At 33.9% G+C, this 15,777-nt stretch overlaps 1 protein-coding gene across 5 annotated transcripts in view; it reads right to left on the reverse strand.

The window, feature by feature from the left end:
• The window catches only part of LOC6041095, a 466,221-nt gene that overhangs the window by 18,042 nt on the left and 432,402 nt on the right, over positions 1-15,777 (reverse strand). For all 5 annotated transcript variants that reach the window (XM_038263293.1, XM_038263291.1, XM_038263289.1 and 2 more), the window contains one exon: positions 4,676-5,029. In XM_038263293.1, coding sequence (XP_038119221.1) covers positions 4,676-5,029 — 354 coding nt within the window. The remainder of the gene's footprint in view (positions 1-4,675; positions 5,030-15,777) is intronic.

Here is a 15,777-nt window from a genome sequence, read left to right on the forward strand (position 1 = left end):
AATTTTGGCAGCTGTCCATACAAAAATGGTATGTAAATATTCAAACAGCTGCAACTTTTGAGTGAATTTTCTGATCAATTTGGTGTCTTCGGCAAAGTTGTAGGTATTGTTGAGGACTTTTGAGAAAAAATAGGTATACGGAAAAAAAAATTTGCAGATTTTTTTATCAACTTTTTTTTCACTAAAACTCAATTTCCCAAAATACGTATTTTTTGATTTTCGAGATTTTTTGATATGTTTTATGGGACAAAAATCCGCAACTTTTGAGCCATAGAGAAACATAGTCAAAAAATCTGCCGCCGAGTTATGAATTTTTAAAAAAATAGTGATTTTTGGAAAAAATCGAAGTTTTATGCAAAAACAAGTTTGACATTACTTTTTAATGCAAAATTGAATTTGCAATCAAAAAGTACTTTACAGATTTTTTGATAAAGGGCTCCGTTTTCAAGATATAGCCACCGAAAGTTAGATTAGCGAACTATATGCAGTTTTTCAATTTTTTAAAAATAGTGACCATGAGTGACCATTTCTAAAAATATTTTTTTTGAAAAGTTCAGAAAATTTGCTATAAAATTGTCTAAGAGACATTGAAGATTGGACCTCGGGTTGCTGAGATAGAGCCGCTTTAAGAAAAAGAAACACGAAAATTGAAGTTTTCTAAATCTCACCAAATCAACCCACCTTTTTCTAATGACGATATCTCAGCAATTAATGGTCCGATTTTCAATGTTTATATATGAAACATTCGTGAAATTTTCCGATTTTTTCGATAAAAATATTTTGAAAATTTTTAAATCAAGACTTACATTTTAAAAGGGCCAAATATTGAATATTACGCCCATTTAAAAAGCTAGTCTTGATTTAAAAAATTTCAAAATATTTTATTCGAAAAGATCGGAAAATTTCACGAATGTTTCATGTATAAACATTGAAAATCGGACCATTAATTGCTGAGATATCGTCATTAGAAAATGGTGGGCTGATTGGGTGAAACAGCAAATTTTTTTTCCGTGTACCTATTTTTTTCTCAAAAGTCCTCAACAATACCTACAACTTTGCCGAAGACACCAAACTGATCAGAAAATTCACTCAAAAGTTACAGCTGTTTGAATATTTACATACTATTTTTGTATGGAAAGCAGCCAAAATTGTATGGAGACTTGTATGGGTGAACCAATGACGCAAAATAGCTTATTTGGTCATAGGGAAGGCCCCCACAAAGTTTGAGTCAAATAAAAAAATACATAAAATAAAAATGGTCGAAATCGGCCGATTTCGTAGAGAGTTGCTCACTGGTATCACCTTTAAACAAATATAAACATTGAGTGTATCCCGCTCACTCCGAAGGAAATTGGCATAAGGTGTGAAATGGATACACTCAATGTTTACATTTGTTTTAAGGACCTAATAAAAAAGTCCAGAATTGTTTTCAGTTCGCTGTAAAGCGCCCAATTTCTTGGCGAAACAAATGTCCTGGAAAACGTGCATTTGTGATTGTTTTATTTTCAGAAATTCTAGGGCAATTCGATTGCTGGAAATTTTTCTCTCCTGGTTCTGAATAATAATTTGAAAAAAAAAAATGGCTGGGACAAAAAAAAAATTATGTCATATTGGGGCATGATTTCTCAATAGTAGTTTATGCAACAAGTTGCAAAAAGAGATTTTTTTCAGCACGAGTCGTACGAAAAAATACAAAAAAATACGAAGAGTGTCGAAAAAATCAAGTTTTGCAACGAGTTCAATACAACATTTTTTGCAATTCCGAAAAACACCCATAAAGCGAAATTTTTAGTCAAATTTTCATGTCTTTTGTCAAAAAATCGTTTGAATAAAAAAAATGAAAAGTGTTACTTTTTGAAACAAGTGCTGGAAAGTAGAACTTTTCAGCATTTATTTTGAAAAGTGGTGCTATTCGATTCTGTTATTTTTGCTACAGAAAAGTAGGCTATTTTGTCGTTCATGAATGACAGGAAAAGTAAGTAGTTTCACAACGGAATTGCAAAAAAAAAACTCATAAAACATTAAATACGATTTTTTTTTAAATTGATATGCAGTTCTGCGAATCATTCAATTAAATTTAAAAAGATCTTGGTCTTGACTTTAGATAACCTTAAATTAACCCGGATATGAAATCCAGAAGAGCTGGTTGATCAATACGAATTACTGTCCTTATTGAAAAAAACCAGTTCTTCTGACTCTGTTTATTTTTTTCAATGCAATTTCGAAACATTGGTTTCAAAGAGTTATGAAAATATATACTTTCGCTTGTATGCGAGAATTTTAAGAAATTAACATAATTTGATAAAAAAGCCAAGTTTATTGCAACAGTTTCTTTAATTTTGTTCACAGTACATGTTCCAAACATTGAAACCAACATACTCCCAATTGGTTTTCGGGAAAATCTTTACATTTGAACAAATTTGTCACCGAATTAAAAATTTTGAAAAAATGAAAAAATATAGAATTTCACTCAAATGATTTTTTGACACAAAAAAAAACATACTGCGTTAAGTTGATGTCCAAGTGCCCACACCTATTTTTTGCAAAAAGTTTGGTATAAATTTGACAAAAAATCATTAAGGATTGTTTGAGGTACAAGCAGGGTTGCCAGGTCAAAATTGCAAAAATCTAGCCAAATACAAAAAAAAAAACTGGCAAAATCTGGCAGACGAACATCTAACAATTATAAATGGAGCATTTCCCTACCAAAACCAGAAATGGTTTTTTGTATTTTTTTTTATTTGGTGGGTGCCTTCCTTATGACCAAAGAAGTAATCATTGGTTCACCCATACAAGTCTCCATACGATTTTGCAATTGTCCATACGAAAATGGTACGTAAATACTCGCAAATCTGTATATTTTTAATAAATTGTCTGATCAGTTTGGTGTTGTCGGCAAAGTTGTTGCTAATCTTAAAGAATATCCAGCAAAAACATATTTATACGTAAAAAAATTGCCGATTTTTTTAACTAACTTTTTGTTTTACAAAAACTCAATTTCCCAAAATACGTATTGTTTGATTTTCGAGATTTTTTGATTTGTTTTAAGGGACCATAACCCGCTACTTTTGGTCAAAAATTCTGCCACTGAGTTATAAGTTTTTGAAAAAAATTATTAATAGTTAATAATTATTTAATAGTTATTTTTGGAAAAAGTCGAAATTTCTTACATTAAATTTTTTACTAGTTTTTTTAAATGAGAAATTGAATTTGCAATCGAAGTGCACTTTACAGATTTGTTAATAAAGGGCCACCGAAAGTTAGATTTCAGCGAAATATTTGCAGTTTTTCGATTTTTAAAAATAGGGACGATGAGTTGCTGAGATATCGACATAAGGAAATTGTGGACTGTTTGGGTGAGACTTAGAAAACTTCAATTTTCCTGTTTCTTTTTCTTTAAGCCGCTGTATCTCAGCAGCCAGAGGTCCAATCTTCAATGCCTCTTAGAAAATTTTATAGCAAATTTCTGAACTTAAATATTTTCAGAAATGGTCACTCACTTTTGAAAATCGAGAAACTGCAAATATTTCGCTAATATCCAACATTCGGTGGCTATATCTTAAAAAATAGGGCTCTCTTCACAGCAATTCCATTTGAAAAGGGCTCAGACCGAAAAAAGGTTCTCCGATCGTGCTCAAAATTTTTCTGAGGGTTCTTTGACCAAAATAATCAAACCCAATTTTTTTTGTTTGGCCATAAGGGAAAAGTGGTAGTTTTCGTCAACTTTCGCAAAAAATACATTTTTCAACCGATTTTAGCTTACATGCAAATTAAAGGTGGTTAGTCGACCTTTCAAGGAAAAATAATTTGAGGACCGAAAAAACTAGCCAAACATTTGAAAAAGTCGTATGTAAACTTAAAATGGCGTTTTGACCGTGTCTGGACGAAAGAGCCTATGTCGGTACATATTTTTATCGGATTCCTCGGAAAATTTTCCGTAACATACTCAAAAACATGAGGTGTTCATTAACAGGATTCCGAGATGTGATTTTTTGAAAATAAAAAGTGGGATTTTCGGCGCGCCATGCACAAAATCAAGAAAATGACAAAAATGACTTTTTACACTAAAACTGCGATAATTTTAAAACTTCAGCGATTATGTGTTTTTTTGCAAAAATTGACGAAAATTGTCACTTTTGATCACGGTGTAAGTCAACCTAATGACCAAACAAAAAAAAACAGGTCTAATTATTTTGGACAAAGAACCCCCATAAAAATTTTGAGCACGATCGGAGAACTTTTTTCCGGTTCGTGCCCTTTTCAAATGGAATTGCTGTATTATCAAAAAATCCGTAAAGTGCTTTTCGATTGCAAATTCAATTTTACATAAAAAAATTGGTTAAAATATTTGATGTATGAAATTTTGATTAGAATTTTTGACCATACTTCTTTATGGCTCAAAAGTGGCTTGTTTTGGTCCTCTAAACCATATCGAAAAATCTTGAAAATTATTTTTTTTTGGGAAATTAAGTTTTTGTAAAAAAAAGTTAATTAAAAAATCGGCAATTTTTTTCCGTGTGACTATTTTTTCTGGATATTTCTCAACAATACCAACAACTTCGCCGAAGATTGGTGATCAGAAAATTCATTAAAATGAAAAATCTGTTAAAACCTGTCAAACCTGGCTCAGATAAGGGAATTTAAAATCGAACAAATGCTCAAAAACTAAACTCACCACCGGTGACCGTCTCGAGGGTGAAAGCGTTGAAGCGCCAGTTGCCGACCCGGTCCAGGATGCACTGGACCTGCCCGTGCAGGATGTCGTCCAGGATGGCCTGGTCCAGGGCGAGGCTGCGCGTGTTGAGCTTCTTTCTGCGCCGTTTGTGCATGGTCAGGAAGCGGCCGGTGCAGGCGTGCCGCCGCCGCGGATGTTCCGAGTGGTCGTCCGCTATGAGCGCCTCAAACAGGGGCCGGTCCTGGTCGGACATGCGGCGCTGGGGTGCGTACGGAGCCGCCGTCACCGTCGCCCCGGCCGTTACGGTGGCCATCGTGGGCGATCCTGTCGTTGGTATCGCGGTAGATGTCGTAGCTGAAGGGGGAGAAAAAGAAGAGGAACTCAAATTAGATTCAAACTCGCTAATCAACGCTCATTAACGTGAGCTTAGTTCGAATTAAGGTGATGACAGAAGCCCCGAATCAGAATTTATGACCCTCCCTTCGCTTCCATTTAACAAGAGTAAATTGGTCCTGGTGGAGCCACCTGATGAGCGCCATCAAAAGCTTGAGCACTAATCCGGCTGGTTTGTCGTTGACGACAAGTTTCGACGACTCTTTTTTTTTGCTTCATAGAAGCAAGTGGAAATGGACGAAGGAGCAAACAACCAAAAAACATGGCGGCGATGATGGCTGCTAATCCCTGGAAATTGGATTCCAAGCAGAAGGGAATGATTCTTTTTTGTGCGTTGTGTAAGTAAATCCACCCTCGTCTCTGGAGAAGGAGTTATTCAGTTAGCAGCTTTAAAACATGTAATTAACAAATCTATAAAAATCAGTTTGAATGACATTTGCATGGTTTAAAAAAACATGTTTTACTTTGTACGGTAAAAGCCTCTCAATTGAAATTTTGAAAGAATAGACCAACTTATTCTCAGCTGACATTCGAACATCTGGAAATTTTCAACTTCCTGGAAATTACAAATCGTAAAGTGAATGGCGACAATTTCATCAACTATTTTATGAAAAATAAAATCATCAACTAACCTTGTTAATTCGATAACCATGCAAGAAGAAGAACTAATTTACTCCAGGTTTGCGAAATTCACAGGAATCGAATGGTTCTTCCAAAGGTGAGCGCCTGAAAAGGTTAAACTTTGCCCAAGTGGATTTATGTTGTGAGGGATGAATTTTATGGAGGATATTTCGCCCGGAGTCCAATTTATCGACTCAGTCGGGGATTAGGGGCAAGTTTTTCACGCACAATTCGACGAAACCATGCAACCAAGATGAACCAAGTGTGTTGTGATGGCCAACCAGAATACGTGAGAAGGAAGGCTTAAATAAATCGGCTTTTATTTCGGGGGGAAATGAAAAGGAAGGAAAAACTGCGTGTCAAACGATTTGTTTCTTCTTGTGAAGCGATTCTTGAGGGGGAAACCGGCTGGACGACAGAGAAGTGGATTAGTCATCGAATCAGCTTTATTGGTTTGGTTGACCAGCGGAGAAATGGGATTTTCTTGTTTTACAAAAAAAGTGTGTGTTACAAAAAAGGATTTGGAGGATAACTTTCTGATATCGGTTTTCATTGAATTTAAAACTAAAAATACAATAATGATTTGAAAGTTAGGCCGCTGCAAATAGTTTTTGAAGTTTATGACCCCCCCCCCCCCCTCCCCCCTGTCAAAATTGTTCAAAAAAATATCAAAATTTCAATGGAAATAGAAGTCTAATCAACTGAGAATAATCTTAAATGCCTTTTTCTGCATTGATAATCATATTTAACAGGTTTGGACTCGTTTGAAAATATTTTGAACTTTTGTGAAATTACAATGTACAGCACTGCAAAAACTTTGTTTTTCTCGCAAAAATAAAATATTCATCAATATTTTAAAAAAATGTGGAAAACAATGATTGCAAAACAACTGGACAGGTTTATGATGCATTTTAAAACACTTTTTTCATTCAAATGTTGACACCGTGGCCTGTAATTTCAATTTTTACCTTTTACCATGATTAGTATTCAATTCTCCGTAGAATTTTGTAAGCTAGCTATACAAAATCTCGGCAACTATTAGTTGAATGGCCATTTTAATTTTTTATTCTACACTCTTAAATTCCAGCCTTTATTACAAAATTTGCATTGTAATTTTTCAAAAAGGTCAAACTATTTCTGGAGCAACATTTCAAAAGGGCGCATAAGCATTTTGACAGCTAGAACTATTTTGTAAATTCCGAGGCAACAGGTGGGGGGAGAGGGGGTAATATGCACCCCCTAAGGGAAAACTGTGATTTCTCAACCAAAACATCAATTCTGTGGAAGATTTTGTCTAGATGTTCTAAAACAAGTATTTCTAAAAATATTTTTAATTCATTCCAAACAATCATGCGGGGCAATATGCACCACAACATTGGGGAAAATGCACCGGGTAAATTCAGTTTTCACTAGTCACCACTAGATGACACCGCTGTTTTTACAAAGGAGCATCACAGCGGTGCATTTTGCCCCGACCACGCTTATTACATAATATTCAATTAAAAATACATTTTTTAATAATTATGGACTCATCTATCTATAGAATAATGAAGATTGTGGTAAAAACTATGTAAACAAACACTTACAATATTAATAAATGCTTTTTATATTGTCCTAAAATCATATTGAAAGTTCAATAAAAATTAGTTCAAAACACAACATTTTAAAGTTTTGCAAATTACTTTGCCTGTTTTTATCCTACCATGCTCAAACTGTTCCAGCATAGTTTTTACAATGTTAAGCTTCCAATTTCTATGATTTTTTCCCTGGAAAAATGATTTTTTCCCATGGAAATTTTGAAAAATTGATTTAAATAAGATTTATTCGATTGATAATGCTCCTTATGTGTGTATTATTGATAGAACAAACTATTAGAGTCATATTACAGCATAATTACAATAATTTTCTCAAAAAATTGCCAGTTATTCTAATTTTTCCAAAAATTTCCAAAAAATCACCAAAATGCATGTTGAAGGTCAATATTTTGGTCCATCGGGAAGAAAAGTAAAGTATAAACACTTTTACATAATATTTCATCATTACTTTAAACTTGTGCAACATTTAACTGAAGTTATCCAAAATATCGATCATCTTTTTAGAAAAATCGTTTAAATAAAATACCAGTCACAATTAATCACTACAAATCACCATGCATTATGATCGTTAGCGAAATTGCCATATTTTGCAATACCCCACTTTTCTGAAAATGCTTGATTTTTCATTATAAACGCGATTTTTCCCTAAAATCTGCTCAAACTGTATGGGGGCTGTCATTCCGAACACCGCTGGAACAACAGCGAACCTAGCGGAAAAATGTCGCCGAATTCTTCAATTGGCTCGAGTTTCGCTCGAATGCAAGCCAGTCTTATTGAAGAATGGAATACATAAAAAATAAAACTTAAAAAAAATGTAATTCATATTTTTTTTAAATTAAAATTTGTATGTTATGAAGTCGAATAAATAATGTGTAAATATTTTTTTGAGGTTTCAAACATTTTTCGGAATAGACTAAATTAGTTCTTGGTGAATTGTATGAAAAACTTTTGATGCAAAGTTACTACATATTGAAATAAAAGTTGCATCAAATATCTTAAATGTAAAGAAAAGTTGATTTCTGAAAAAAAATAATAATTTATTGTAGTTAATTATGACACACTTTATGAATGAATTTCTGAGTCAACCATTAATGAAACAAGTCTTTTTTTGCTAAACAATAATAAAATTTATTCCACTTTTTTAAGTAAATGGGTCATTCCAGGTCAACTGAGTACACTTTTGGACTCGACCTTCACCGATTTGGACCAAACTTGGAGAGAACGTTCATCTATCAATAGTTAACAGAAATCCTAAGTTTGGTGCTGATTGGACTATCCTTCTATTTTTGGTGCCGTCCTCTTTTTTGACGATTTTCTAAAAAAAGTTTTTTTTCTTTTAATCATAACTTTGCAAATACTCTAGCAAAAGTCTTCTACAGGTTGCATTTTATAGAAAATTATCCAAAAAATTCGATAAAAATAAAATTTTAACCCTTAAATGCCCACTACTATAATATTTTAACGTTTTAAGAATTAAAATTCAGTTTGACCAATTTCTTATATTTTTAATTGTTTTATTTTATCACCATCGTATTCCCCGGACAATTTTACATAATAATCAATGTAAACCTCAAACTAAAATGAACTATTGGCAAGATACAGCGATTCTGAGCATGAGCATGAGCATGAGCATGAGCATGAGCATGAGCATGAGCATGAGCATGGTTGACTGCCAATGAGCTGCTACTCCGTTATTGACAGAAACAATGAATCAAAAATGATCAGTGGGAGCCAACCATCCGTTCACTGTTTAACCCCTGAAGACCCCGACTTTATTAGTCAATACCGGCGCCCTCCCAAGAAGCCTGTAGTTCAACGAAAGGGAGGAATGTTAGTCCGATAGTTGAAGTTGCAGACTCATCAAGCACACAGTTTTTCACTATATACTTGTTGATACCGCTTGAGACCGTTGAATCCACAGCATCTCCTTCAAGCATCACGTGATTATTATTTTTTTGGGTTAGTAGGATAAGGTATTGGCTTTTCGATGCCTCCCGAGCTACGATGCTATGGGGAGGACTTTCATAACAGACCCGTCGGCGAGCCTTCCGAGCAACGATGCTATGGGAAGGTCTTTCTGATTAACACACAAAATCACTCACACACAGTTATTTTGCTCCATTATTAACTCAACGATCCAAATTGTCAGTGCGTCTTTCGTTCATTATATAGAATTGGCTTTTTCACCGCAAAAAAATTAAACCTTATTCGAAAAATTTAAACACAATCCACCCGACGCCATGCCTTGCGATCAACGATGATATAGGAAGGGCTTTGAAAATCACAAAAGAAATCACTTTTCACTCCGCATATTTTTTACGACCACGCGCTCCCTTTGCCAATTATGCACTGATGACGCTGCATTTTCAGAGGGTAATCTTCTCCTCGCAGCACACAATACACGATAAAAATGCGAAACAAAAGGCACACAAAAAAAAAATCACTTTTCACTCCAAATATTTTTTTACGACCACGCGCTCCCTTTGCCCACTATTGGCTAGATACAGCGATTCTACTGAAAAAGTATGTTTTTACGCACCACTCGATAGTACATGGTGTATTTTTCAACAAAAAGGGATGAATCTTGCATAGTTCGGTTTTTATATGTGAGAAACTTTTTCGGATTTCGGATTTCGGATTTGAATTCATAGGACAAAGTGCAGCACAAAACCAAACAAATTCGCTGTATCTCGCCAATAGTTCATTTTAGTTTGAGGTTTACATTCATTACAATGTAAAATTGTCCGGGGAACACGATGGTGATAAAATAAAACAAATAAAAATATAAGGGATTGGTCAAAACTGAATTTTCATACTTAAAACGTTAAAATATAATATTAGTGGGCATTTAAGGGTTAAAATTTTATTTTTCAGAAAATCGTCAAAAAGGGCGGTGCCAAAAATAGAGGGATGGTCCAATCAGCACCAAACTTGGGATTTCTGTTAACTATCAATAGATTAACGTTCCCTCCAAGGTCCAAGTCCAAATCGGCGAAGGTCGAGTCCAAAAGTGTACTCAGTTAACCTTGAATGACCCATACTGCCCATGTTCGCATAAATGTCCCATATGCAAAAACAGCAAGGTGAGAAAAACGTATTTGAAGTTTGTTCCATACATAAGGCTACGTGTTAAATTTTTGCGAAAAAACTGGATTTCCTCCTGATTTCTAGAAAAAAGTACTGGATGTTATAGGCTCTTTCGAAAGAGCACACGATTTTGAACAAAACTACATCAATAACTCAATAACGATGAAAATGCATATAGGACATTTATGCGATCAGGGGCATCATATTGAATATAAAAAAATCAATGAAAAAATATTGTGAATGAGTTTTATTTATGAGGCAGTTTTTGTAGATTTCGCTCGGTTAAAAAAAAAGTTCGGCCTTTATCGAATTATTTATTTCTAAACTGTCTTCATATGCATTTCATCTCATGTAATTTTTTAAGCAAGCGAGAAAAATATTTTCAAAGAACTTTTCAACGATAAGACTATTCTTTTTATTTTGTTCTTAAAAATGAAAGGAGAAAAAATATTTTTGAAAGTATTTTTTTTAATTTAAAACACTGCGTGATTTCTGGGAAAACAAAAATAGCTTGTGAAACATTATTTTTTGGAAAACTGTCAGTAACAATTCAGGAAATTTGTTAAATGCTGTGTCAATTACTCATCAAAATGTGCCAAATAAGACAAGAAAACACTTTGTAGAAGTTTGCCGTTTGCTAAATATTTTGAAAATTAAGTTTTGATGGACTTTCTGAATATGTGGGATTGAAAATCATAAAACCTTGCTAAATCATAATTTTAACAAGAATAAATAGAATTTACACATGTTTTATATACTAGTCTGATTTAGCTAATTAATTTTTTTTGCAGGTTTGAGATTGTTTCCTGAACTGATTTCAAAAATAAGGAAATTAAAAGAAACTATAAAAATAGATATCTCAGAATTTTTTCAATGAATTTCACTTTTTGAAACATTGGTAAGCTAGGAATATTCCTTTAAGACCCCATGAAAGTAGTGATGACTTCTTTGCCAATTTTCGGAGCCGAGGACAAAAACTTAAGATAAAATTTATAGCAACCTAATAAACCATAAATTATACATTTATACAATTAAACATTTGTTTCACCCGTTATATTATATGAAGTTGTATGCAATGAGACGGTTCTGTAATTATTTTATGTGCCTGGTACAAATAAGCTTGACTGTCTCAAAATGTTATTTCTGAATCCACAGAACAAATCAATTATTTTATGATAAAATAGTGTGTTAATCGTAAAATTCAAAAATGACAAAATTTCATATAGGACAACATGGGCAGGATTTTTTTGTTATCTATAAAACATTTACTTAAGGGAATATTCTGGCGATATTCACAATATAAAATTGTAATTTGTTGTTTTATTTTAAATAAAGAAAAAATGTGCTGCTAAAAGCTCAAACAAAGGGTAAAAATAAGCACTAGTTTCGCGATAATTGCCAACACATTTCACGAAAAGTAGCACTACACTGTTCCTGGCAGAATGCAACAGGTTCAGAATTGCACAACACAACCTGTTACAATTCTCACGTCCCGTCGTCCCCCAGAGTCCAGCGAGCTTCCGGAACCGTCCACCAAGAACGTGACAGGTCACCACAGGGCGAAACGTGAACTCAGTTAGGATGGTGGTACGGAAGCGGAAGCTTCGTCCATTTTCTTTCCGGGAAGGTTCACACCCAAACAAGTAAAAAAAAAAGCTCACAGTGCACAGTGGCCATTAGACGAAAGCAAAAGAGCGTCAGTTATGTACTCTCTCCCGGCGTGGCATTGATGGCATTCGCATGACATGGCCAACCCTTAATGGAACTGCCTTCCACCCTACGCCTGACCCAGTGGCGAGGCCCTTTGCGAAAAACCCGAAACTCCGAGGGGTGTTAATGGGGCGACACTTCTTAGCATGTACACCAACCAACAACTCTAGGTCATTCGGAATCGGTCGATGGATGTGGCTGCTGGCTGCCTTCCTCGAATCCACACTGCCATTGCTGACTGAGAGAAGAAGCTCGTTGACGAGGGCCGGTCCGCAGCATGTGTCCCGTAATGATCGTTCGCTCTTTTCGAAGCCATTGTTGCCGGTGGGACGGCACAGTTTGGGAGGGGAAATCCATTGCGAATGACGGAAATTTGAGTTGAGTTTGCGAAATTTGAAAGCTTTTGCAACAAATGTTTCCAATTACTCTTCTAAGAGTTTAGGGTGACTTGATCTCCCTTCAATGTTGTGTGGAAATCTCTATGAATTTAAAAAAAAAATCACAAACAACTCTGCGATTTTGTAAATCATTTTAAATGGCCAGAAATGAGTTGAAATAATAGGATTCAAGTTAAGAATATGTCTACAAAAGTAAAAAATTGCTTTACTCAAATCAAAATTGCGATGGGACTTCTTCTATAATGTTAAAGGATTAGATATTTAAGAGCGAGTCCACGAGCAAAGCATACCCATCTCGCATCGACCTCACCAATCTGCCTGAAATTTTTAGGGGTTGTTTGTACATATGAAACCAGCATCTGGCCAAAATATGAGCACTCTAGGTCAACGGGAAGTGGGGCAAATCGGGACACAATGTTTAAAGGTTCAAAAACGTCAAAAATCTTAAAAAGGCTATAACTTAGGCAAAATTCAATTTAATTTCAAAATTCAAAATGCATCTGAAAGGGCTTAAAAAATGCAACAAAATGCAGGGTAGAGCATCCCGATTGGTTAAATCTAAAGGGAGTTATTGGCATTTTAGTGAAAAAATAGCATAATTTTCAAACTCAAATAAAAAAGTGTTCCATCCAGATATCAACTCGGTTCGACCTGCAGCTTGTAGGGGACATCTGGGACTACCATCTGAGACTAAGAACGCTTTGGGTAAGGCAGTTTAACATATTAAATAGACACTTTTACTTTTAGTGAATTTTTTGGTTGTAAATTTTTGCTCGGGGGACCCCTTAGATCCTATTTTCTGATGATAGTTTTATCATATTCGTGTTCCTGAGACAATTTCACAATAGAAACATGCATAAAAATGTTTATTTTCATCCATTTTAACCCTTTAAAAAATGAAAGTTAAAAAAATTGAGATGCTGCTTTTTTTCTGGTGTCATCTAGTATCCTTGGAAACGAACTTGAATTTCAATAAATGTGAATCGAAGATTTTTTTTAACTTTCATTTTTTAAAGGGTTAAAATGGATGAAAATAAACATTTTTATGCATGTTTCTATTGTGAAATTGTCTCAGGAACACGAATACGACAAAATTAACACCGAAAAATTTGATCTAAGGGGTCCCCCGAGCAAAAATTTACAACCAAAAAATTCACTAAAAGTAAAAGTATCTATTTAATATGTTAAACTGCCTTACCCAAAGCGTTCTCAGTCTCAGATGGTAGTCCCAGATGTCCCCTACAAGCTGCAGGTCGAACCGAGTTGATATCTGGATGGAACACTTTTATTTGAGTTTGAAAATTATGCTATTTTTCACTAAAATGCCAATAACTCCCTTTAGATTTAACCAATCGGGATGCTCTACCCTGCATTTTGTTGCATTTTTAAGCCCTTTCAGATGCATTTGAATTTTGAAATTAAATTGAATTTTGCCTAAGTTATAGCCTTTTAAGATTTTTGACGTTTTTGAACCTTTAAACATTGTGTCCCGATTTGCCCCACTTCCCGTTGACCTAGAGTGCTCATATTTTGGCCAGATGCTGGTTTCATATGTACAAACAACCCCTGAAAATTTCAGGCAGATTGGAGAGGTCCAAACGACGTCCCATACAAAGGGGTATGCCCTGTTCGTGGACTCGCTCTTAAACAGTTGGGCAAATTTATTAACCTCATGGTAGTTCCATTAACTTCCCAATTCTTCCCAAAGGCACTATTTCAGACAAGTGATATATAAATATTAAAAGTCATTAATTTGAAGAGATCAACAAGCAATTGATGGATTAGAAACTATATTTTCAATAAATTATGCTTATCTCTAGACAAATAAAAAAAATGTTTGCAATATTAAATTTCAGTATTTTTTTTGCTTTGTACTCTGAGTTCTCGCGAAATTCTAAACAAATCGAAAACAGCAGTTTTGAACTTTTTTTTTAAAATGTCTGAGTATTTTTTTTAAATATTTTTAATGAGTGGAAAATAATAAAAAAAATGTTGATAATACAACATTTTTTGCAATTCCGAAAAACGCCTTTTGGATGGATTTTTTTTTGTAAAACATACATGCGTAAAGTAAATTCACCGTTCAATTAAAAATAATATTGAAAAATGTTTTTTTCTGATACTAGTGCTGAAAAGTATTACTTTTCAGTACTGGTATTGAAAGGTATTAATTTTCCATCCTGTTATATTTGGTAGGGCAAAGTAGGTCGTTTCGTCGAATGACAGGAAAAGTAATTAATTTACAGACGGAATTGCAAAACAGTAGTTTATGTAACAAGTTGCAAAAAGAAGATTTTTTCAGCACTAGTCGTACATTTATCCAACGAGGTTTACCAAGTTGGATAAATACGACGAGTGCTGAAAAAATCAAGTTTTGCAACAAGTTGCTTACAACATTTTTTGCCATTTCGAAAAACGCTTCTAAAGTGGAGTTTTATGTCAAACATTCATGTATTTATTAAATTCACCGTTCAAACCAGAAAATATTGAAAAATGTACCTTTCAGCACTGGTGTAGAAAGGTATTAATTTTCCATTCTGTTATTCTTGGTAGGGAAAAGTAAGCCGTTTCGTTTCTCCAGAAGGACAGGAAAAGTTGACAGTTTCACATCGAAATTGCAAAAAGTTGATTTTAACTACTCTTTGATTTTTTTTTTGCATTGGTACTAATGGAATGATTCAATTTATGTCCTTTTGAAATGAAAGTTGTGATTTCAAAAATCTGAAATCTGACCTTTCAATAGGCTATTTTTTTCAGGAGCAGATTTTTTTTTTTAAATTTTTCTATGAATATAAAAAGTCGAGTTGTTTTTATTAATTCCGCTATATATTTTAATATCTTGACAGATACGTATTTCGTTTACAACTTGCAGACTTCATCAGTGTTTTTTTCTCGACACTAGAGTCGAGTTCTTAAATTTCAACATAAAAATGGCTTTAACTAGAAAGCAGTTCATTTCATCAAACATTCTCAAAATAATTTTAAAAGCTTTTCAGGGGGGATTTCGATATTCTCCTTAAAAATATCTTATGAAAAAAAAATTGGAAAAAAAACAATCTCCGTCATATCCTTTAGCGCGAAAAGCCTTTTTATACACTTGATCATATTTGATCTATTTGATTTAATAAATAGTTTATTGAAAGATGTTTATTTTCCCAAGTACAGAATATTGTCGAAGACATTAAATCGATCAGAAAATCCATTTTCAAGATACAGATTTTCGATTTTTTATTTCTTTGAGAGTTAATTTATTTTTTATTGAGGATTTGTTTTTAACAAAAAATAAAATCAATAAAAT

Source organism: Culex quinquefasciatus, chromosome 3, assembly GCF_015732765.1.
Source record: "Culex quinquefasciatus strain JHB chromosome 3, VPISU_Cqui_1.0_pri_paternal, whole genome shotgun sequence".
Classification (NCBI taxonomy): Eukaryota; Metazoa; Arthropoda; class Insecta; order Diptera; family Culicidae; genus Culex; species Culex quinquefasciatus.